The following is a 15757-nucleotide window of genomic DNA, read 5'->3' on the forward strand; positions in this document are numbered from 1 at the left end:
AAAGACCGATGACTGGCAGACTATCAAATAGAATGTTGCAAACTGCAGTGTGAGCCATAACTTTATTAGCACAGCAACAGTGTGAGGTCAGATTGGCATCATAATACTTTATGGGACAGCCCTTGATTCTCTCATCATATGATCTTTAATGTCTGTGTTAGGATTGTGTATCAATTGCAATGCAATAATTTAACAAACACACACCTTGTCTTGGTATATGTTCTTAGAAACTGGTCTCTCCAACCTTCCCTGCTGGGATGCCCCTGTTGGGGGTGTGTTCCCCTAGTATGGCAGCAATGAGGGCCTCTGGGGCTGTGACCCCACCCCCTGGAGAGACAGGGCTACGCGGACTAAGGGGGCTGATGGAGGGCGATGGCAGTGGGTCAGGTGACATCAGGTGCTCTTTCTTAGCTGCAGCGCAAGGGGAGTGGCTGTGCGAGTGGGAATCTCTGGGGTGAGGACACAGGCTAAGGCCCTGTAGGGATGACAAAGGGGTGGTAGAGAGAGTAGGCACAGCAGGGCTGCGACAACGGCGGTGGCGGCGGTGTTTGCCCGTTCCAGGACTGGGGCTGCGGGAGTTTGGAGCGAGCAAGACTAGCGTGCTGTCATCCTCTGAGCTGGCATCTGAGCTGTCTGAGCAACACACCGTTGGGCTGCGTACTGGGATCTGGATCTACAGGAGATTGTTGAGGTATGACAGATGTTTAAGTTGTTGCGTGTTTTAACAAGAGAAAGGAAGAGAGGTTGACGAATAAATGGACAAGGAAACAGAGTGAGATCAGACAGACAGACAGACAGACAGACAGACAGATAGGCAAGATTGAAGAAAGAAACCTTGAAGGCCGATGTCACTCCAACTATACTGTTCATGTTGTTGCTGTAGTAACCAAGTATGTACTCCCCAGCATCCCTGGGTAAGTCTTCTTCTGCAAATATCACCTTGAAGGAAAATGTAGAGCAATATAAAGTAGAGAGACAAAGTACAGCTTGGACAAAACGACTTTGTAAATAATATCTGAATTTAATAATCAAATTTGATTTAAATATCTAACATACTACATGTCTTTTAAATGCATATACCTGTTTCAGATGTTCTCCCTTAGCCCACACATAGGCTACATAGTCCTTATGGTGTTTAAATCCAAGCTGTGAGGACAAATCAGAGAGCAGTCTCAATAAATGATAGCAGGACACTAAATCAGAATGGGATTTATTCGCCATGAAAGTTTGCACAGACAAGGAATTTGCTTTGGCAGGAAGGTGCATACAATAAACATATACCTAAAATTTAAATATGTGGACTATCTATACTAAGGGTACATAAACTAGCAGTACTAAGTGGGATTAGAATATAATTAAATATACAAATATACCTTATTGAGCTCAATGGTGAAATAAATTAACTAATTTCATACCTTATATATGGCTACCCAGTCCCATGAGCTGCGTTGGTAAGTTGATGCCACAGTGAACCTGACTGTAGCTTCAGAAGCGTTAGTCCACTCCCTGTCAACCTTCTCGAATGCCACCAGGGGAATGTCCACCCTAAAAGGGAACTGGGAGTGACAGAGCATGAGAGACACAAAGAAAAGGGAGGTGGGGGATGGTGGTTGTAGTGTGCAGTAGACAGCACAAAGAAAGTAGATAAGTAATATCAGGCATTATAGACAGTAGGTCAGAGGTCAATGGGCAAGGTCAGAGTTCAGTGGCAAGGGGGGAAAAGAAACAGGACTCACATGTAATGCGAAAAGGGCGGAGACTGGCTTATGGTCGCTGATGGTGTAGCCCATGTGACTGCGGTAGGCAAGGTGCGTCACCCTGGTAGCCCCACCCAGCCATAAGGTCAGGCCACGCTGAAGAGCAGCATTGTGGGAAGGCACAGGGGATCCAGTGCGACGCCGGCGCCAGAGGATACGGTCTGTCCAAGCAGGCTTCCTCTTCTTTCCACTAACAGAAGGGGAGAGACAGAAAGGAGTGGAGGTGGACGTGGAGTGAGATTGGATAAATAAAAAACACTTCATGTTTCAAAAGAAAGGTTCTCACACAACTCCCATTTGTCTTGTGGAAATCAAGTACCTGGTGTCATATGTGTGTGTCCCCACATCGAACTTATACGTTGGTGGGAAATTTAGAGGACCTTCGTTAAATCCCTCCAAGATAGATTCACAGTTTTTTGCCATGTTGAGCTGTAAATGTGACAAAGACAAAAAAAAGAGACATGGAAGAGGACAAAGATGACATACCGTATTAGTCGGAAATAAAACCTCAGTTTATAACCCGATTTTACATTTTTCTTGTGGTGGTGCGCTTTATATTTCAAAGCGGCTTATGGAACGTTTTTATAACAAAGCAACAGTAGAAACAGTTTCAGACATCCCAACCTGCAGAAACTCATTTCTGGGAGGTGGCTTGAAATGCGGGAGACTCCCGGAACTTCCGGGATACTTGGGATGTCTGCATAATAATAATAACTTGCGCTTTGGGGATCGTTGGAAATATTTAGAACTCACGCGTCTAAAGGTAAATATTAGTTAATTCCCGGGCAATAGAAAACATACATTACGCACTTACTTTCATTTTCAAAGTTTGTTACACAACCGCATGCTGTAGCCTACTGCCTATACTTGTGCATTGCTTGGTATCATTGTTCCCGTATCAAGTGCGGCATATATTCCAGTGCGGTTTATAATCAGATTTACAAACACAACGCTCCCATTCTGGTTGGGTGCTGTTTGCATTTGTGGTGTGATAGCGCCCTCTATAGGCACCCAATTGTCACCATCTGTCACTTCTGCTAGATGACTTACATAACATTTCCATTGTCCTTGGTTCTTGACAAATGATTAAACTGCACAGTTTTCTCACCTGGTCTCTCTCCCACAGCATGGGGAGTTTATTGCTATCAATAGCACTCTTTACCACGTGAATGTCATAGTCTTCGATACGGAAGTTAAGGTCCCCAAACCAGAACACCACACTAGAAACAGAACACAGAAATGTTATTGAGCCTTTCGGAAGCCAACCGTATGAAAACCCATTCTACCCATTATTACCCACTCACTCATGGTCCAGCACACCGGTGGCAGTGCCGCCCTCAAACTGCTGCTGCTGCAGGATACTCTCAAAGTCCTCCATACGCTGCTCCAGGTTCCGCATATGAGCTGGCAGGTGACAGTTGAGGAAGCACACTGGGTGTCCGAACATTGCCATCCTCGCACTGACACCCCCCTTATTTCCCTGCGGATTGGGGGGAAAAGGCAGAACGGAAACTAATTCTGTCTAAGTCAAGCTGCATTGTTCTGTAAATCCATTCAACCTTTTTACTATCACCACCGTGTTTGTGGACCAAGCATGGTATGGAGAATTTAGTCTTTTGATTGCAGTGATTCACATACAGGTGCATACAGGTCTAATTTGTTTGCATTCTCTCAAAAATGTTTGGTGAGCTAGGCTACTACTGATTCAGTGAGCTTCTATGGACCCAAGGCAGACCATAAAAGACACTTGGTTTGATTGCTGGCAAGCTTTAAATTGTGTTTTAGGACCAAAATACAAATATGCATCAAATTAATGTGATTGGAGCAAAATTATTGTATAGTTGTATTTTCCTTGTGTATAGTGCTGGTAGTAATGTAATTGGCCATGTATCAGAAGCATCACCCATTTCAAGATGACCCCTTAGCTGACTGTGTTGGAAATTGGAGGACTGAGTTTAGCAGGCTCTGTATCCGAGCTCCAGACAGCCAGACAGCCATGCTGCTGCACTGACCTCAGAGAGGAGACTGCACCAGGAGCCCATAGTGATGCTGACATCAACACGCTGAGGAAGGTCACAAACTTGTGCGTGCACGCACATCACATGCACATATGACAAGCAAAAGCACACGTATATTTTTCACACACACATTCATGTTACTTCTATTATTTCTATCATCTCCCTGTCTGGCATTTCAAACTTAGTCAAATCAATCAATTCTAATACAATCTGCATTTGAAAGGAAGTGTTTGGTTTCTGAGTATATTGATAGGCTACTGTATAGTAAGGACTTGCGGGGGTGACACCTACCCAGTATCCCCCAAGACCGGTGCGTGTGCTCTCTGTCTGCACACCTTGCAGGAATGGAAGATGGCAGAATTTAGAGAAGACCAGCAACAGCACCCCCTGCATACGCTGGGAGGCCACCTGAAGAGATAGAGACAGAGAAGGGGCATGAGAAGCAAAGAGAGACAAACAGAAAGAGTCACTAGACCCATCAGCCACATTCTACATTGAGATCTAAACCAAGTGCATCATGCTATTGAGACAGACTTGGATTAACCATTTACTGACCAGCACATATCCATAGCAACTAAGTGTGTCCATACAGAGCTCACTCCACTGATCTGTGAACAGGGCATCCTTCAAACGCTTGTTTATCATGGAGTTCACTTCCTGTAGCCTGGGAGAGGGTAAAGAGAGGAGAAAAACTCAATTGATTTTTATCTTAATTTTTCAGAAGGAGGAATGACTGTGAAAGATACATTGAAGCAGCTGGGAGAAGGTAGATTTAAATGGAAGTAGAGAGATGATTGAGAGGACACATCCAAAGCTGAACCTCAGGTTGTGAGGAGATGCTCACCCAATGATAAACATGTCTACGCTACAGTCAGCAGCGCTTGGCCCAAACAGGGAAGTAATGTCATCTGGGGGCACGGCGGAACCTACGTTCCATGTCACAATGTGGATCCTATCAGAGTGCAAGAGGAGTATAAACATAAGATTTACATACAAAATCTAAATATAGTGCCACTACAGCATCTTTGTGTACATCTATGGTTCAGGTATTTTGGCTCAGGAGTGACAAGAAAAACATGCATTTTTCCTGATAAGTAAAATGCTGTCTTAGGACTTTGGCCTATAAAATGTGTTGAATGTATTGAATGAAACAGGCTGAATGTATTGTATGACGTATGATTCATGTGACAGACTGATTTACGTCAACCATGCTCTGATGCAAATGGATGCTATCACAGGTTTCTGCTCTACCTTTTTTATATGCCAGGGATGAGTAAGGAGAGAACTATCTCCATGGAGACAACTCAACATGCTACTCAATGTGTGATGTGGAAAGAAACATTAAAACATGTATCCAGGTCAATTACATTATTGGTTATGTGTCTTACTTGAAGCCCTCTGATTCCTTGCATGTCTTGTCAGCCTGTGGTTGGTTCTCCACTGATGCCCCTCCAACTATCTTCTGTGGCTGAGGACTTAGTCTCGATTTGGGACTGAGACTAGATGGTGGGGTAGGGTTAGGAGGAGGCTGAGCCAGGTTTGCCTGAGGGCTTAGGTAAGGCTGTACAGAGTAAGGCTGACGGCTGAGAGGACTCTGAGGGCTGTGAGGCAGCTGAGAGGCCAACTGGGAGATTGGGCTATGTAGATCTGTAACAAAAGCTGGGATGGAAGCCTCCTCCTTGACATAAGCTTCAGGGATTCTGGAGGTCTTCCCTGCAAGTTTGTTCCCCAGTGCAGTAGGCCTCGGGCGACTGATATTAAGTTGCAGAGCAGAAGTGGACCCTGGATTCACCAGCTCTGATTGCACGTGGTCTGACACCTGGGAGTATAAACCTGCAGCCTGCATTGAACTCACACCAGGGATTTTCCCCCAAGCTCCTGTGGGGCTGACAACGGGGGCTATGTGGGCCGTTTGTCGCCCATGTGTATTCTGCACAGGCTGTCCAGATTGTATTGTAGTGTCTGAGGTACTTTGTTCCTGCTGCATCTGATCCATCAACCTGTGGGAGAGGAAAATAAATACTGAGAGAAAAATTTGGGAAGACCTCAGGGTGCCTACAAGGAACCAAAACAGAATGAGATATGTAACCTGTACTTGTTTTGTCCTTCAAAGCACTCCTTCCTTTGGTCACAGACAGTTTACATTCATCACCAGGTCCAGTGGTCGAGGGGAGGTCGAGGTAGGTGAGAGTGAGAGGGACTGGGCTGGGGGGGAAAGGTGCCAGCTAATACCTGTGAACCTTCTCTGTCCTTGACATCATCGCTGATGTCATTATACCAATCCATTCAGGCAAGCAGTGAGGATCAACCATTTTGGACCCTCAGACTACCCCCACCCTGGTCTTATTTTCTGTTGCTTAGCAACAACTGTAGCCCTACCCCCATACCGAGCCTCTTTCCTTGATGACCCTATAATTCTTCAGGTCTTCTTTTTCACTAACATTGACTTATTGGCATGTTTGAGTTTGCAAATCTCTATGATGTGGCAACAAATGGATTAAGGAAAATCTGTCTCTCCCACTAATGCAACCAACACATTCCCTTCAACATCACCACAGTAGAAGAAGGCGAGACAATGTATGCATACACTACAATGTCAACAGATTTGTCATAGAAAATCCCAGAATGACACGCATATGACTTCACTTACCAACCATATTGTCTGTCTCCCCCAACTCAAAAATAAAATACTTTATGCTTTTAATTTATTTATGATTTAGATCCACTGGAAACTGATGGGCACCAGTCCCCACTCACTTAATGCAGATCTTAAGACAAGGCCTATATGTATAGTGGCTGTATTCCTACATTACATATCCCGAGGGGTCAGGGTATGCTACAGTTAAAAGGGAAAGAGGCTGACCACACGTTGCCATTTGCGGGTGCATACCAGCAAAAACAACAACAAAAAAGCACATCTGAACATCTGTTACAACTCAGAAATTCAGCAGGTCTAAGTGAATATGTAATGTTAATCTATTAATCTCTTATCACCCAGGTTTTAATGACTAATTAGGTGCCGAAATATCTATAATTAAGCCAAAATTAAACGGGTTTCCGCTTAGAAATTGGTGTGATAATAAATCGAGGGTCAGCGCTGTACAATGCAGACTACAAAAGTCTACGTCATATAGAACTTACCTTTCATTCGTGGCAAGGTGAAACGTTTCGCCGGTGCATGAGAATACTATCTCACATTAACGAAGAGAAAAACATCATAATACATAGAGGAATTTGGCAGATCAATATAGCGTCATCATTTTCAGGGTTCCATTTCCTAAATCAATGTAACAGTTTACCGTACCGGTATGCAAGGATGGCAACTGTGCAAAGATGTAGCCTAAAACGTCTGTACCATGGACAGCGAATGAGAATCCGTCACGCTCGACCTGTCACGGAAAGAACAATTGATCTTCAACGAAGCGTTGCACTTTATGCTCCCAAGTTTCCTCACAGGCTAAACTATGCGACGAACCTTCAAAAATGTCCTCTGATAGATTGACGTTCTCGCCTAATGAGTGTCTGCCATGCAGCCTGGTTTAACGGGACAGCAGTCGAGCATGCTGTTTTCAGGATGGGATGGCTGTTGCAAAAAAAGGAAAACATCACACACACCTTGGCGACGTATTGTGAAAGTAGCATCTCATCCTCCAACCAAGTGGTTGACCGGTCAGGTCACCACAAACAAACTGAGCAGCTGTCGTATCAATGACGTATTAATCCCAGAACGTAAACTCACCGGCGAATCGAGAATTAAAATGTCAGGCAGTACGGTGTTCATTTTAGGACATATCAGATCTCAGACTCAGGTGTCAGACTCAAACGAAAAGGCATCACGTCTTGGATGAAAAGGCATCGGAGTAGCCTAAAAGTCAGTCAGTCTCAGAAAAACCTGTCATCTTCAGAACAGCATTAGTTCTCGGAAAAAACGGCCTTGGACCAAAAGTTGTCAGTCTCAAAAAAATCTCCCTCAGCTGAAACTGTTTCAAACCAAACGACCTCAGCGTTAGAAAAACCTCTGTCAGCCTCAGACAAATTGGTCAGAAAAAAAGTTGTCAGAACGTTGCCCAGATGAGGACTAGCTTTCAGAATTAGCTGAAGTATATGGCAGCTTTTACAGTGAATACCGCTGTGGTGTTGTCAAAATAAGATGATCGGTAGGCCTATCATTTAGCAGGGCTCTCAAGTGTCACGCATTGAGCGTGACAGTCACTCATTTCGGTCTTTTGTCACGCCCTCCCGCCACACATTGTATTTCTCACGCAGAAAAAAAATATTTATAATATATTTAATATGCCGCAGTACCCAAACAAAATTCCTCTGGCCGCGCCGCTCTCACTATGGAACCGGCAGGAATCAAGCGCGTCTCCCCTGGAGTTCTTAGTCGAGCATGCCACTTATCAGCCGATCAAAAAAAGAAAGGGTCTATGCAATAGCCAATCGGAAAATAGCACCATTCTATCTGGGTAAGATTTAATGCAACAACCAATGGAAAAAAAGCATATCCTGTAATTTTTCGTGATTCTGCTACAACGTCTTCTGAAAGTTTTGTTCACCTACAAAGCAAACCACTGGAGCTCGAGCATCACTTTACATTACATTCAGTCATTTAGCAGACGCTCTTATCCAGAGCCACTTACAGTAAGTACAGGGACATTCCCCCCGAGGCAAGTAGGGTGAAGTGCCTTGCCCAAGGACACAACGTCAATTGACACGGCCGGAATCGAACTGGCAACCTTGAGATTACTAGCCCGATTCTCTAACCGCTCAGCCACCTGACTCCCTGACTTTGAGCACAGTCATGATATCCTGTTTTACTGTTACAACATATTCACAACTTGTTTGACACAAACAATGACAACTTGACTGCAGTTAGAAAATGTTTACCAGATAATTAGCATCAGTTTTTCATGAGTGTCTTAACCAACAGTTTTACAGCCTGTTCACTGACAACACCTGCTCAGAACAAGTAGTTCATAGATGTAGCCAGTGTGTATCGGTGAAACTCACTCCTCAGGTATGTAATAGGCCACCTGCATCAACAGATTGCCAGCTTTTCGTTGGCGTAGTTGGTAGTGGTGGCGCTGAGGATGTCAGAGGTGGCAGGTTCGAACCCAGTGTGGGGTGAACATAGGCCCGATACCTCTGACGGAGCTTGCAATACTTCGTCTGTTATATATAATTGGCCTAGTCTTATTTTCGTTATCACACGATGACTGACATATTGTCACATTATAAACATCTCTTTCCAAATAGGCGTAATAATTTTATTAGCACTAAATACATTTAAGTGTTTTGCATAGTCGATGTTATAGGTCACTTTTAAAATAATGTCATATTTTATCATTATATCTTGGCCATGGATGCATTAATCATTGCTGCCTTTCAAAGATGTCAGGTAAAAAGCAATTAATTTATTTATTTATTTTGACCCCGACGACGACGACGACGGGGGGGGGGGGGGAGAATGTCACTCTTGCCTGTCTTCAAAACTTGAGAGCCCTGATTTAGATACTTTCTTCAGTTGGCTGTGCTTGCCTTCGGCGAGCACATTTGTTCTTAAGAAAGTTCCTAAGAAAAGTCTACGTGTGATTCATGACGTGTTCCTAAACAGCAGAACTTTTCGCAGGTTTGATCTTAGAATGATGAATCCCAATATGTCGTAAATTGAAAGCTTGTGCCCCGTTGCTCCTATTAGGCCGCAAGGTGAACCACGAAAAGTCTTTTAGAAAATTATTCCCGCTCCACGCTCTACAGTCTGGCATCTACACAATCTTTAGCTCATAAAAAAGAACGAGTCGTGCTAAGCTACCAAAAAAAAGTTAGTCGCTGAAATTCCAGTCGATTATCGTTGCGTCTATGTTTTATGCAGAACTAGTTTCTTCAGAGCGTAATAGGATTTTGGTGGCAGGGTTCGACACGTGATCGTTCTACACCAATAAGGTAGCTGCTTTTTGTCAACATGGATGGATATGTTTGGCAAATAGAGGATGGGACCTTGCACGTAACAGAAATTCGGCCCAGTGTTTTGCATGTGATACACTGCGGCTGCAAAAGTGCGTGTGAGACAGGCAGATGTTCATGTTTTTCTGCAGGACTGTGTTGCACAGACTTATGTCGTTGTTGTAATTGTGCCAACACAAAAGAAACTGAGGAACTGGAAGATAACTGTCCTGACACTGACAGTGAGGACTGAGTGTCCTTAATCTGTTATTCCTTATTCTGTTTTGTACAGTTTTATATATCATATTTCATATTTTTCATTACAATTGTTTTTATGGTTGATCAGTGTTTTCATTTGTGGAAGAACGAATGAATGAATGTTACAACAACGACATAAGTCTGTCCCCCCCGCCCCCCTAGGTTAATGTAATAGCCTAGTTTAATAACTAATGTAATATTGCACATATTTTCGTACTCCTAAAGCAATAAGGTTAGGCTACTTAGAGACCTTCCACTCATGAAGTATGTTCTAAATGGCATAAATGCTGCCAATTATTAATTACGTATTAATAATTGACGTTGGTCAGTAGCCTAGCCTATCGATTAAAGATCCTGTAAAGTAAATTCCATGTTTTGCTTCTAAGTACATTATATACGTGTGAAATTAGTTCCTGAAAGCATGTGCAAAGCGCTAAAACTTTGTCGCACTGAAATGTGGAGTTAGACTGAAGAACAGTTTCTCTTCCGTTTTCAGATCAGGTTTTAATGGGCGGAGTCAAAAAATGCCCTATCTACGTCATTTCGCCCCATCTACGTCAGATCACTGAATGGCTCCTCCTGCTGTACTGTTATTGTAGCTTACATCAGCTAGCTAGCTAGCTTCAGGATGTCTCCCATCACCCGCAACTGCATCTTCCCTGGATGCAAGAACTTCCATGTTGATAATGAAAAGAAAAATAGGTGGATAGATTTTGTGAAGAGCCACGTGGAAAGCTTCGGATAAACTCCAACAGCCGCCTCTGCGCCACTGACCATTTCACGGCGGCCAGTTTTAACACGGACCAGAGACAGACAGGGTTCACCAACACACGGCTTCTCTTGCAGCGCGGAGCCGTACCGAGCATCGCCCCCCCCCGTCCGTTCATCCTCCGGTCGCACCTGGACCATCCACCACCGCCAGCAGTTCATCACTCAGTTCTGTGTGTTTGTTATAATTATACTAGATAACTTTTCCAGAGGTATCTCTGCTATAATTAGTGCAAACCGCTAACTTGATATTAGGCTACTCGGTGTAGAATGATGGTATTTTGGTGAAATGGTAGCTAATGTGCTAGAAGTAGTTGGAGAGCTCACTGTCTGCTGTCTCTGCTGTAAATGTTTACTCCTGTGTTACAGCTCAGGGGAATATTTCATTTAAATGCATCTGTATGTTTCACTCATTGAACAAATACATTCTAATTCTATACTGTTTTGTTCGGCTTGACGTAGCGTCCATTGTCTGGGTCGTAGGTAGCTTGAGAGAGGCGGTGCCTTCCAGCGAGGGGGCCGAGCTTCAGCTCCTTCAGGCGACACGCCCCCCCAGTCTCGAACAGAGAAGACTGATGATTTTCTTACGATTTCAAAGCCTAATTTAACATACTTGTCTGTGTTTTTTTTTCATTCGAATTTGGATGGGTAGTTAATAACACATCATTCTGTGGTGTGGTGAACTTGAAACTCGTTTTTAATTCCACTTTACAGGATCTTTAAGGTACTCGAAAGCATGTACACTGTCTGCTTCATTTGAGCTTGATAGGCTAAGCATTCTGTAGCAAATAATAACAATAAACCCACTATTTATTCATTAAAACTACTTCTGCATAGTCATGCACCGAAAATACAAACGTAAACAAAGGCAGCAATCGCTATCGAATCAACAGACGTGCAATTTAGCTAGCAGGGGAATAATACCAACAACGAAGATCACCAGTTAACTTAATTTAAATTAGCAAGAATATAGACTAATACAATAACAGGCTTAAATGAACTGACAAGTTAGCTATAAGACTTCTCAAAGACGCACAATCTCAACTGCGGTGGGAAGCGCTTGTCCATTCTCCGACATGCACTCTAACAATCACATAGACGTCCTAAAATTTTGTACAGCCCTATTTCTGATACCATGGCGGCAGAAATGTAGTCGTGGCGGGCCGCCACGGCAAAATAAACATAGAGGAAACACTGTTAAACGTGCAAGGTCCCATCCTCTATTTGACAACCATATCCATCCATGTTGACAAAAAGCAGCTACCTTATTGGTGTAGAAGGATCACGTGTCAAACCGTGCCACCAAAATCCTATTACGCTCTGAAGAAACTAGTTCTGCATAAAACATAGACGCATCGACAATCGACTGGAATTTCAGCGACAAACTTTTTTTTTGGTAGCTTAGCAGGACTTGTTCTTTTTTATGAGCTAAAGATTGTGTAGATGCCAGACTGTGGAGCGGGTTGAAACGATAACAGGGTTCACCTTACGGCCTATCAGGGCCGCGTTTGTACAATGGGCAGGAGGGGCTGCTGCCCCGGGCCACGGCCACTAGGGGGCCCCGGCACGGGAGTTAAAAAAATAAATAATAATAATAATACATATTTTTTATGCATTTACCCACCCGTAGTGAAGTCCACGTTCTCTTAGCGTCACGTGTCGTTGCCGGTATCAAAGCATGCAAGACAACAATGGCTTCGCATGAAGGTGATGTCAAACGAGTTTGACCTGCTTCGCCAAATTGACTTCAACGATTTGATTCGTGACTTTGCCTTCAAAAAAGTAGACGAGTGGACTTAATGTCAGTTGGGAAAAATGAAGCTTTTTCCATCTGCACTTGATACAGACTTCAGTTTTGACTGTGAAATGCAGTGGCAATACTTGAACTCGAATCTAAATGTGTTGACCTAATGGAGACCCAAGCAAAGTCACTCAAAACATTGGTTTGATTCCAGGCTCTGGCAAGAGTTTTTAGCTCTAAACTAGTCAATATACACATCTGACCAAAGACCAAATAACATTTGGGGATGTTGGCTCCATTTGGCACACCTGAAAAGTGATTCAATCACATCAGACAAACCTAATCAGCCCTTGTGACACCCTCAGTATGCTGATTACCCACCAAACGCCAATGCAAAGGAACTATAGAATTGGGGGAGGACCTCCCCAATCTACCTAATCAGCCCTCCTGCTAGCTTGCAAGCTTCAAAGGGCCTGCTTGAGACAACACGTCTCCAGCAACCATTTGCTATCCGTTTCGGCGGCGATATGAACAAAGAACATACCTCAGAACTTTTGAGGAAAGTTCTTGAGACTTCACCTTTACCACAAGAGTACAAGGTGGAGAATTATGAGAGGGATAATTGTGTCATGTTTGTTACTTTGTTTTAATGTTGTGTTCACTGAAATCTTGATTCTAGTAATAACTCCTTCTTCCTGAAAGATAACCACGTCATTCTTGGTATCTACACAAAGCTATCGTAATAAAACAATCATTCAACTATATTTTGTAACTGTACCAAGATGTCCAGAACAATATTTGAACAATCTTATGAACCAGCCAGAGATCAGATCACACCTTTCGTAGGTGTGGAGAAAGGAGGGAGGAGTTGAGAACCCAGCTCCCCCCAATCAACATCTGACCCCAGACAGGTCCTCCCTCGAACTCTGAACTGTATAAAGCCCTAAGATGACCGTCAATCTCGGACTCCAGCGAAACCGACCATGGCATGAACGCCATCAGGATTGGCGTTCCAAGGACGTCACCAAGCTTCTCCTGAGATTCAACTTTTGTAGTGATCGCGACACTATCTGGACATTTCAACAGAAGAACCAACAACGCAATTCTAATTGCGACTTCACTGAGATCCCGCAGACTCAGTCACATGACCCAGCGCAGCCACGCTTTGACTTCAGATTCTTCAAATGGACCTTTGGCGCAAACTTTTACTTTATAACCAATGTCTCATATCAAACCCATAATCTAACTTGTTCATAAGATCCAGGGCTCTCAAGTTTGGAAGACATTTACATTACATTTACATTTAGTCATTTAGCAGACGCTCTTATCCAGAGCGACTTACAGTAAGTACAGGGACATTCCCCCGAGGCAAGTAGGGTGAAGTGCCTTGCCCAAGGACACAACGTCAGTTGGCATGACCGGGAATCGAACTGGCAACCTTCGGATTACTAGCCCGACTCCCTCACCGCTCCGCCAACTGACTCCCGGCAAGACAGACAGGCAAGAGTGACATGCCTGCTACCTTGAAGCTGAGAATGCCATTGGCTGCTTCATGGGGGGGGGGGGAATGTCACTCTATTAATAGCAAGCTTACATGATAAACGTACTAACTAGTATCCAATGACTAGTTCTAATGATTAGTGATGAAATTGGGATTTCCTGTGTGCTATTAATAACAGTATATTGTGTCTATGTGTCAGGTTAATAGATGTTCGGGGTCAGGAGAAAGTACTGGCTAAACGGTCCTTGTCATGACTACAAGGAGAGCTCCAACTATGAACTCTCTAGTGTGAGAGTTGTTATGTGTTGGGAGCAGTGAATCCTTTTCTCTGAGACTGTTGTAACGTCATTCCTGCCTGACTGTCACAATCTATGTTTACATTCTTGTGCCCTATAAAAGATGGTCCTCCGGCTTTCGGAGCGGAGAGAGACCTGGTTGAGACCTAAGCTTGGTGTTGTGTTGTCATTTATGGTCAGAAGACTGGTTTTCTCTCCCAATCTGCAGATTGATAATATAGGGCAGCCCTGTCGGGTGCCACGGTGTATAGAGAATGGAGTGGAGTACTGACTATTGGTTAGGACTGATGCAGAGGGTGCGCTGTCCAGGAGATGAAAACCGGGCCAAAATCAAGCGGAGCTGGTTCATACGGGGGACTCCGAAACCTAGCAGGGTATATAGCAGGGATCCCAGCACTTGCATTGCTGATGCGACACAGACAATCTCAGTCTTCCTGTGGGTTCTCGTGTCAAACGATGTGTACGATCGATCTGGTTCCTAGGTGGCGTGAGCATAATGTGTCAGGTAAGGACGTTGGCCTACTTGGTGGATTCTGCTGTGTGGGCTGAATCTTTTAGAAATGCTTGGTCGAGTGTGGGAATGTGGTCGTGATTCTGCGGGACACCATGGGATATGTTTTGTCTGTGGTTAGCATGGCGTTTCCGCAGAAGCTGCTCTATGTAGCTAGGGAGGACAAACCCGTTTGATCGTTTCCTGAACTACGTTTTAATAGTTATTCTGGGGAATTTATGGAATTCAATTACATATTAACGATTCTAAAAATACTTGTGCACAATAATATCAATGGTATTGCTAAATGTAGAAGTTTTTAAGGTTTTTTTATTTACTTGATCGAAGCTACTATAGCTGGTCATCGACGTCTGGGCTGGTCCGTGTTGGAGTGCGTTGGCGTGTTCTGCCGAGGTTGTTTCTCCCTTCCTACTAGGCTGTGCCCTCAAACTGTGTCTTCAAGTGGGTGGTCCTCCGCACAATATGCAACTGGTCTGGCATCTTGGAGCATTGCTCGTCAACGCTGGTGTCTACTACGGGTCCCCTAATGTTGTATCTGTATGTATTTTGCTGGGGGGTAAGCATACGTGAATGCACGTTCCTGATTGTAGATTAATTCACATTCACACAGTTTAACAGGGAGATGGGTCTGTACGATGCACAGTCCATTGGGTCCTTCCCCCCCTTAGCTAAGAGTGAAATGCAGGCCTGAGCCATTGTTGGTGGTAGAACCCCCTTCTCAAGGGACTCTGTGAGAACAGGGGTTAGATGACTAGAGAGCTGAATAAAACATTTCTTATAGAACTCTACAGGAAAACCGTCTGGACCGGGAGATTGAGACTGCATAGAGAATATAGCTGATATTACCTCTTGCTGTGTAATGGGTTGTTCAAGAAGTTCCTTATAGTCTGAAAATATAGCTGGGATTTTTTAACTGCCAAGGAAATCCTCCATTTCATTACTATTCACTGTAGAGTCAGATGTA

The 15757-nt window shown here is 43.9% G+C and overlaps 1 protein-coding gene across 1 annotated transcript; it reads right to left on the bottom strand.

Moving 5' to 3' along the window:
* Positions 1-79: 79 nt before the first annotated feature.
* Positions 80-6061, bottom strand: LOC136956276 (inositol polyphosphate 5-phosphatase K). The gene is made up of 13 exons (XM_067250169.1): positions 5928-6061; positions 5164-5775; positions 4620-4727; positions 4331-4439; positions 4067-4183; positions 3062-3237; positions 2866-2977; positions 2077-2186; positions 1737-1947; positions 1416-1556; positions 1081-1146; positions 835-939; positions 80-673 (listed from the first exon to the last, which is right to left on the bottom strand). Exons 1-13 carry the CDS (start codon positions 6059-6061, stop codon positions 224-226), a joined length of 2451 nt encoding a protein of 816 aa, XP_067106270.1. The 3' UTR covers positions 80-223.
* Positions 6062-15757: the final 9696 nt, after the last annotated feature.

This window comes from Osmerus mordax, chromosome 14 (genome assembly GCF_038355195.1).
Source record: "Osmerus mordax isolate fOsmMor3 chromosome 14, fOsmMor3.pri, whole genome shotgun sequence".
Lineage (NCBI taxonomy): Eukaryota > Metazoa > Chordata > Actinopteri > Osmeriformes > Osmeridae > Osmerus > Osmerus mordax.

Coding starts and splice junctions, on each gene's coding strand:
- LOC136956276 (XM_067250169.1), bottom strand. CDS start 6,061: ATGGATTGGTATAATGACATCAGCGATGATGTCAAGGACAGAGAAGGT. Junction 1,948..2,076: donor ACACACACATATGACACCAG/GTACTTGATTTC, acceptor CCCTTCTGTTAG/TGGAAAGAAGAGGAAGCCTG. Junction 1,147..1,415: donor ACTGGGTAGCCATATATAAG/GTATGAAATTAG, acceptor TTGTCCTCACAG/CTTGGATTTAAACACCATAA.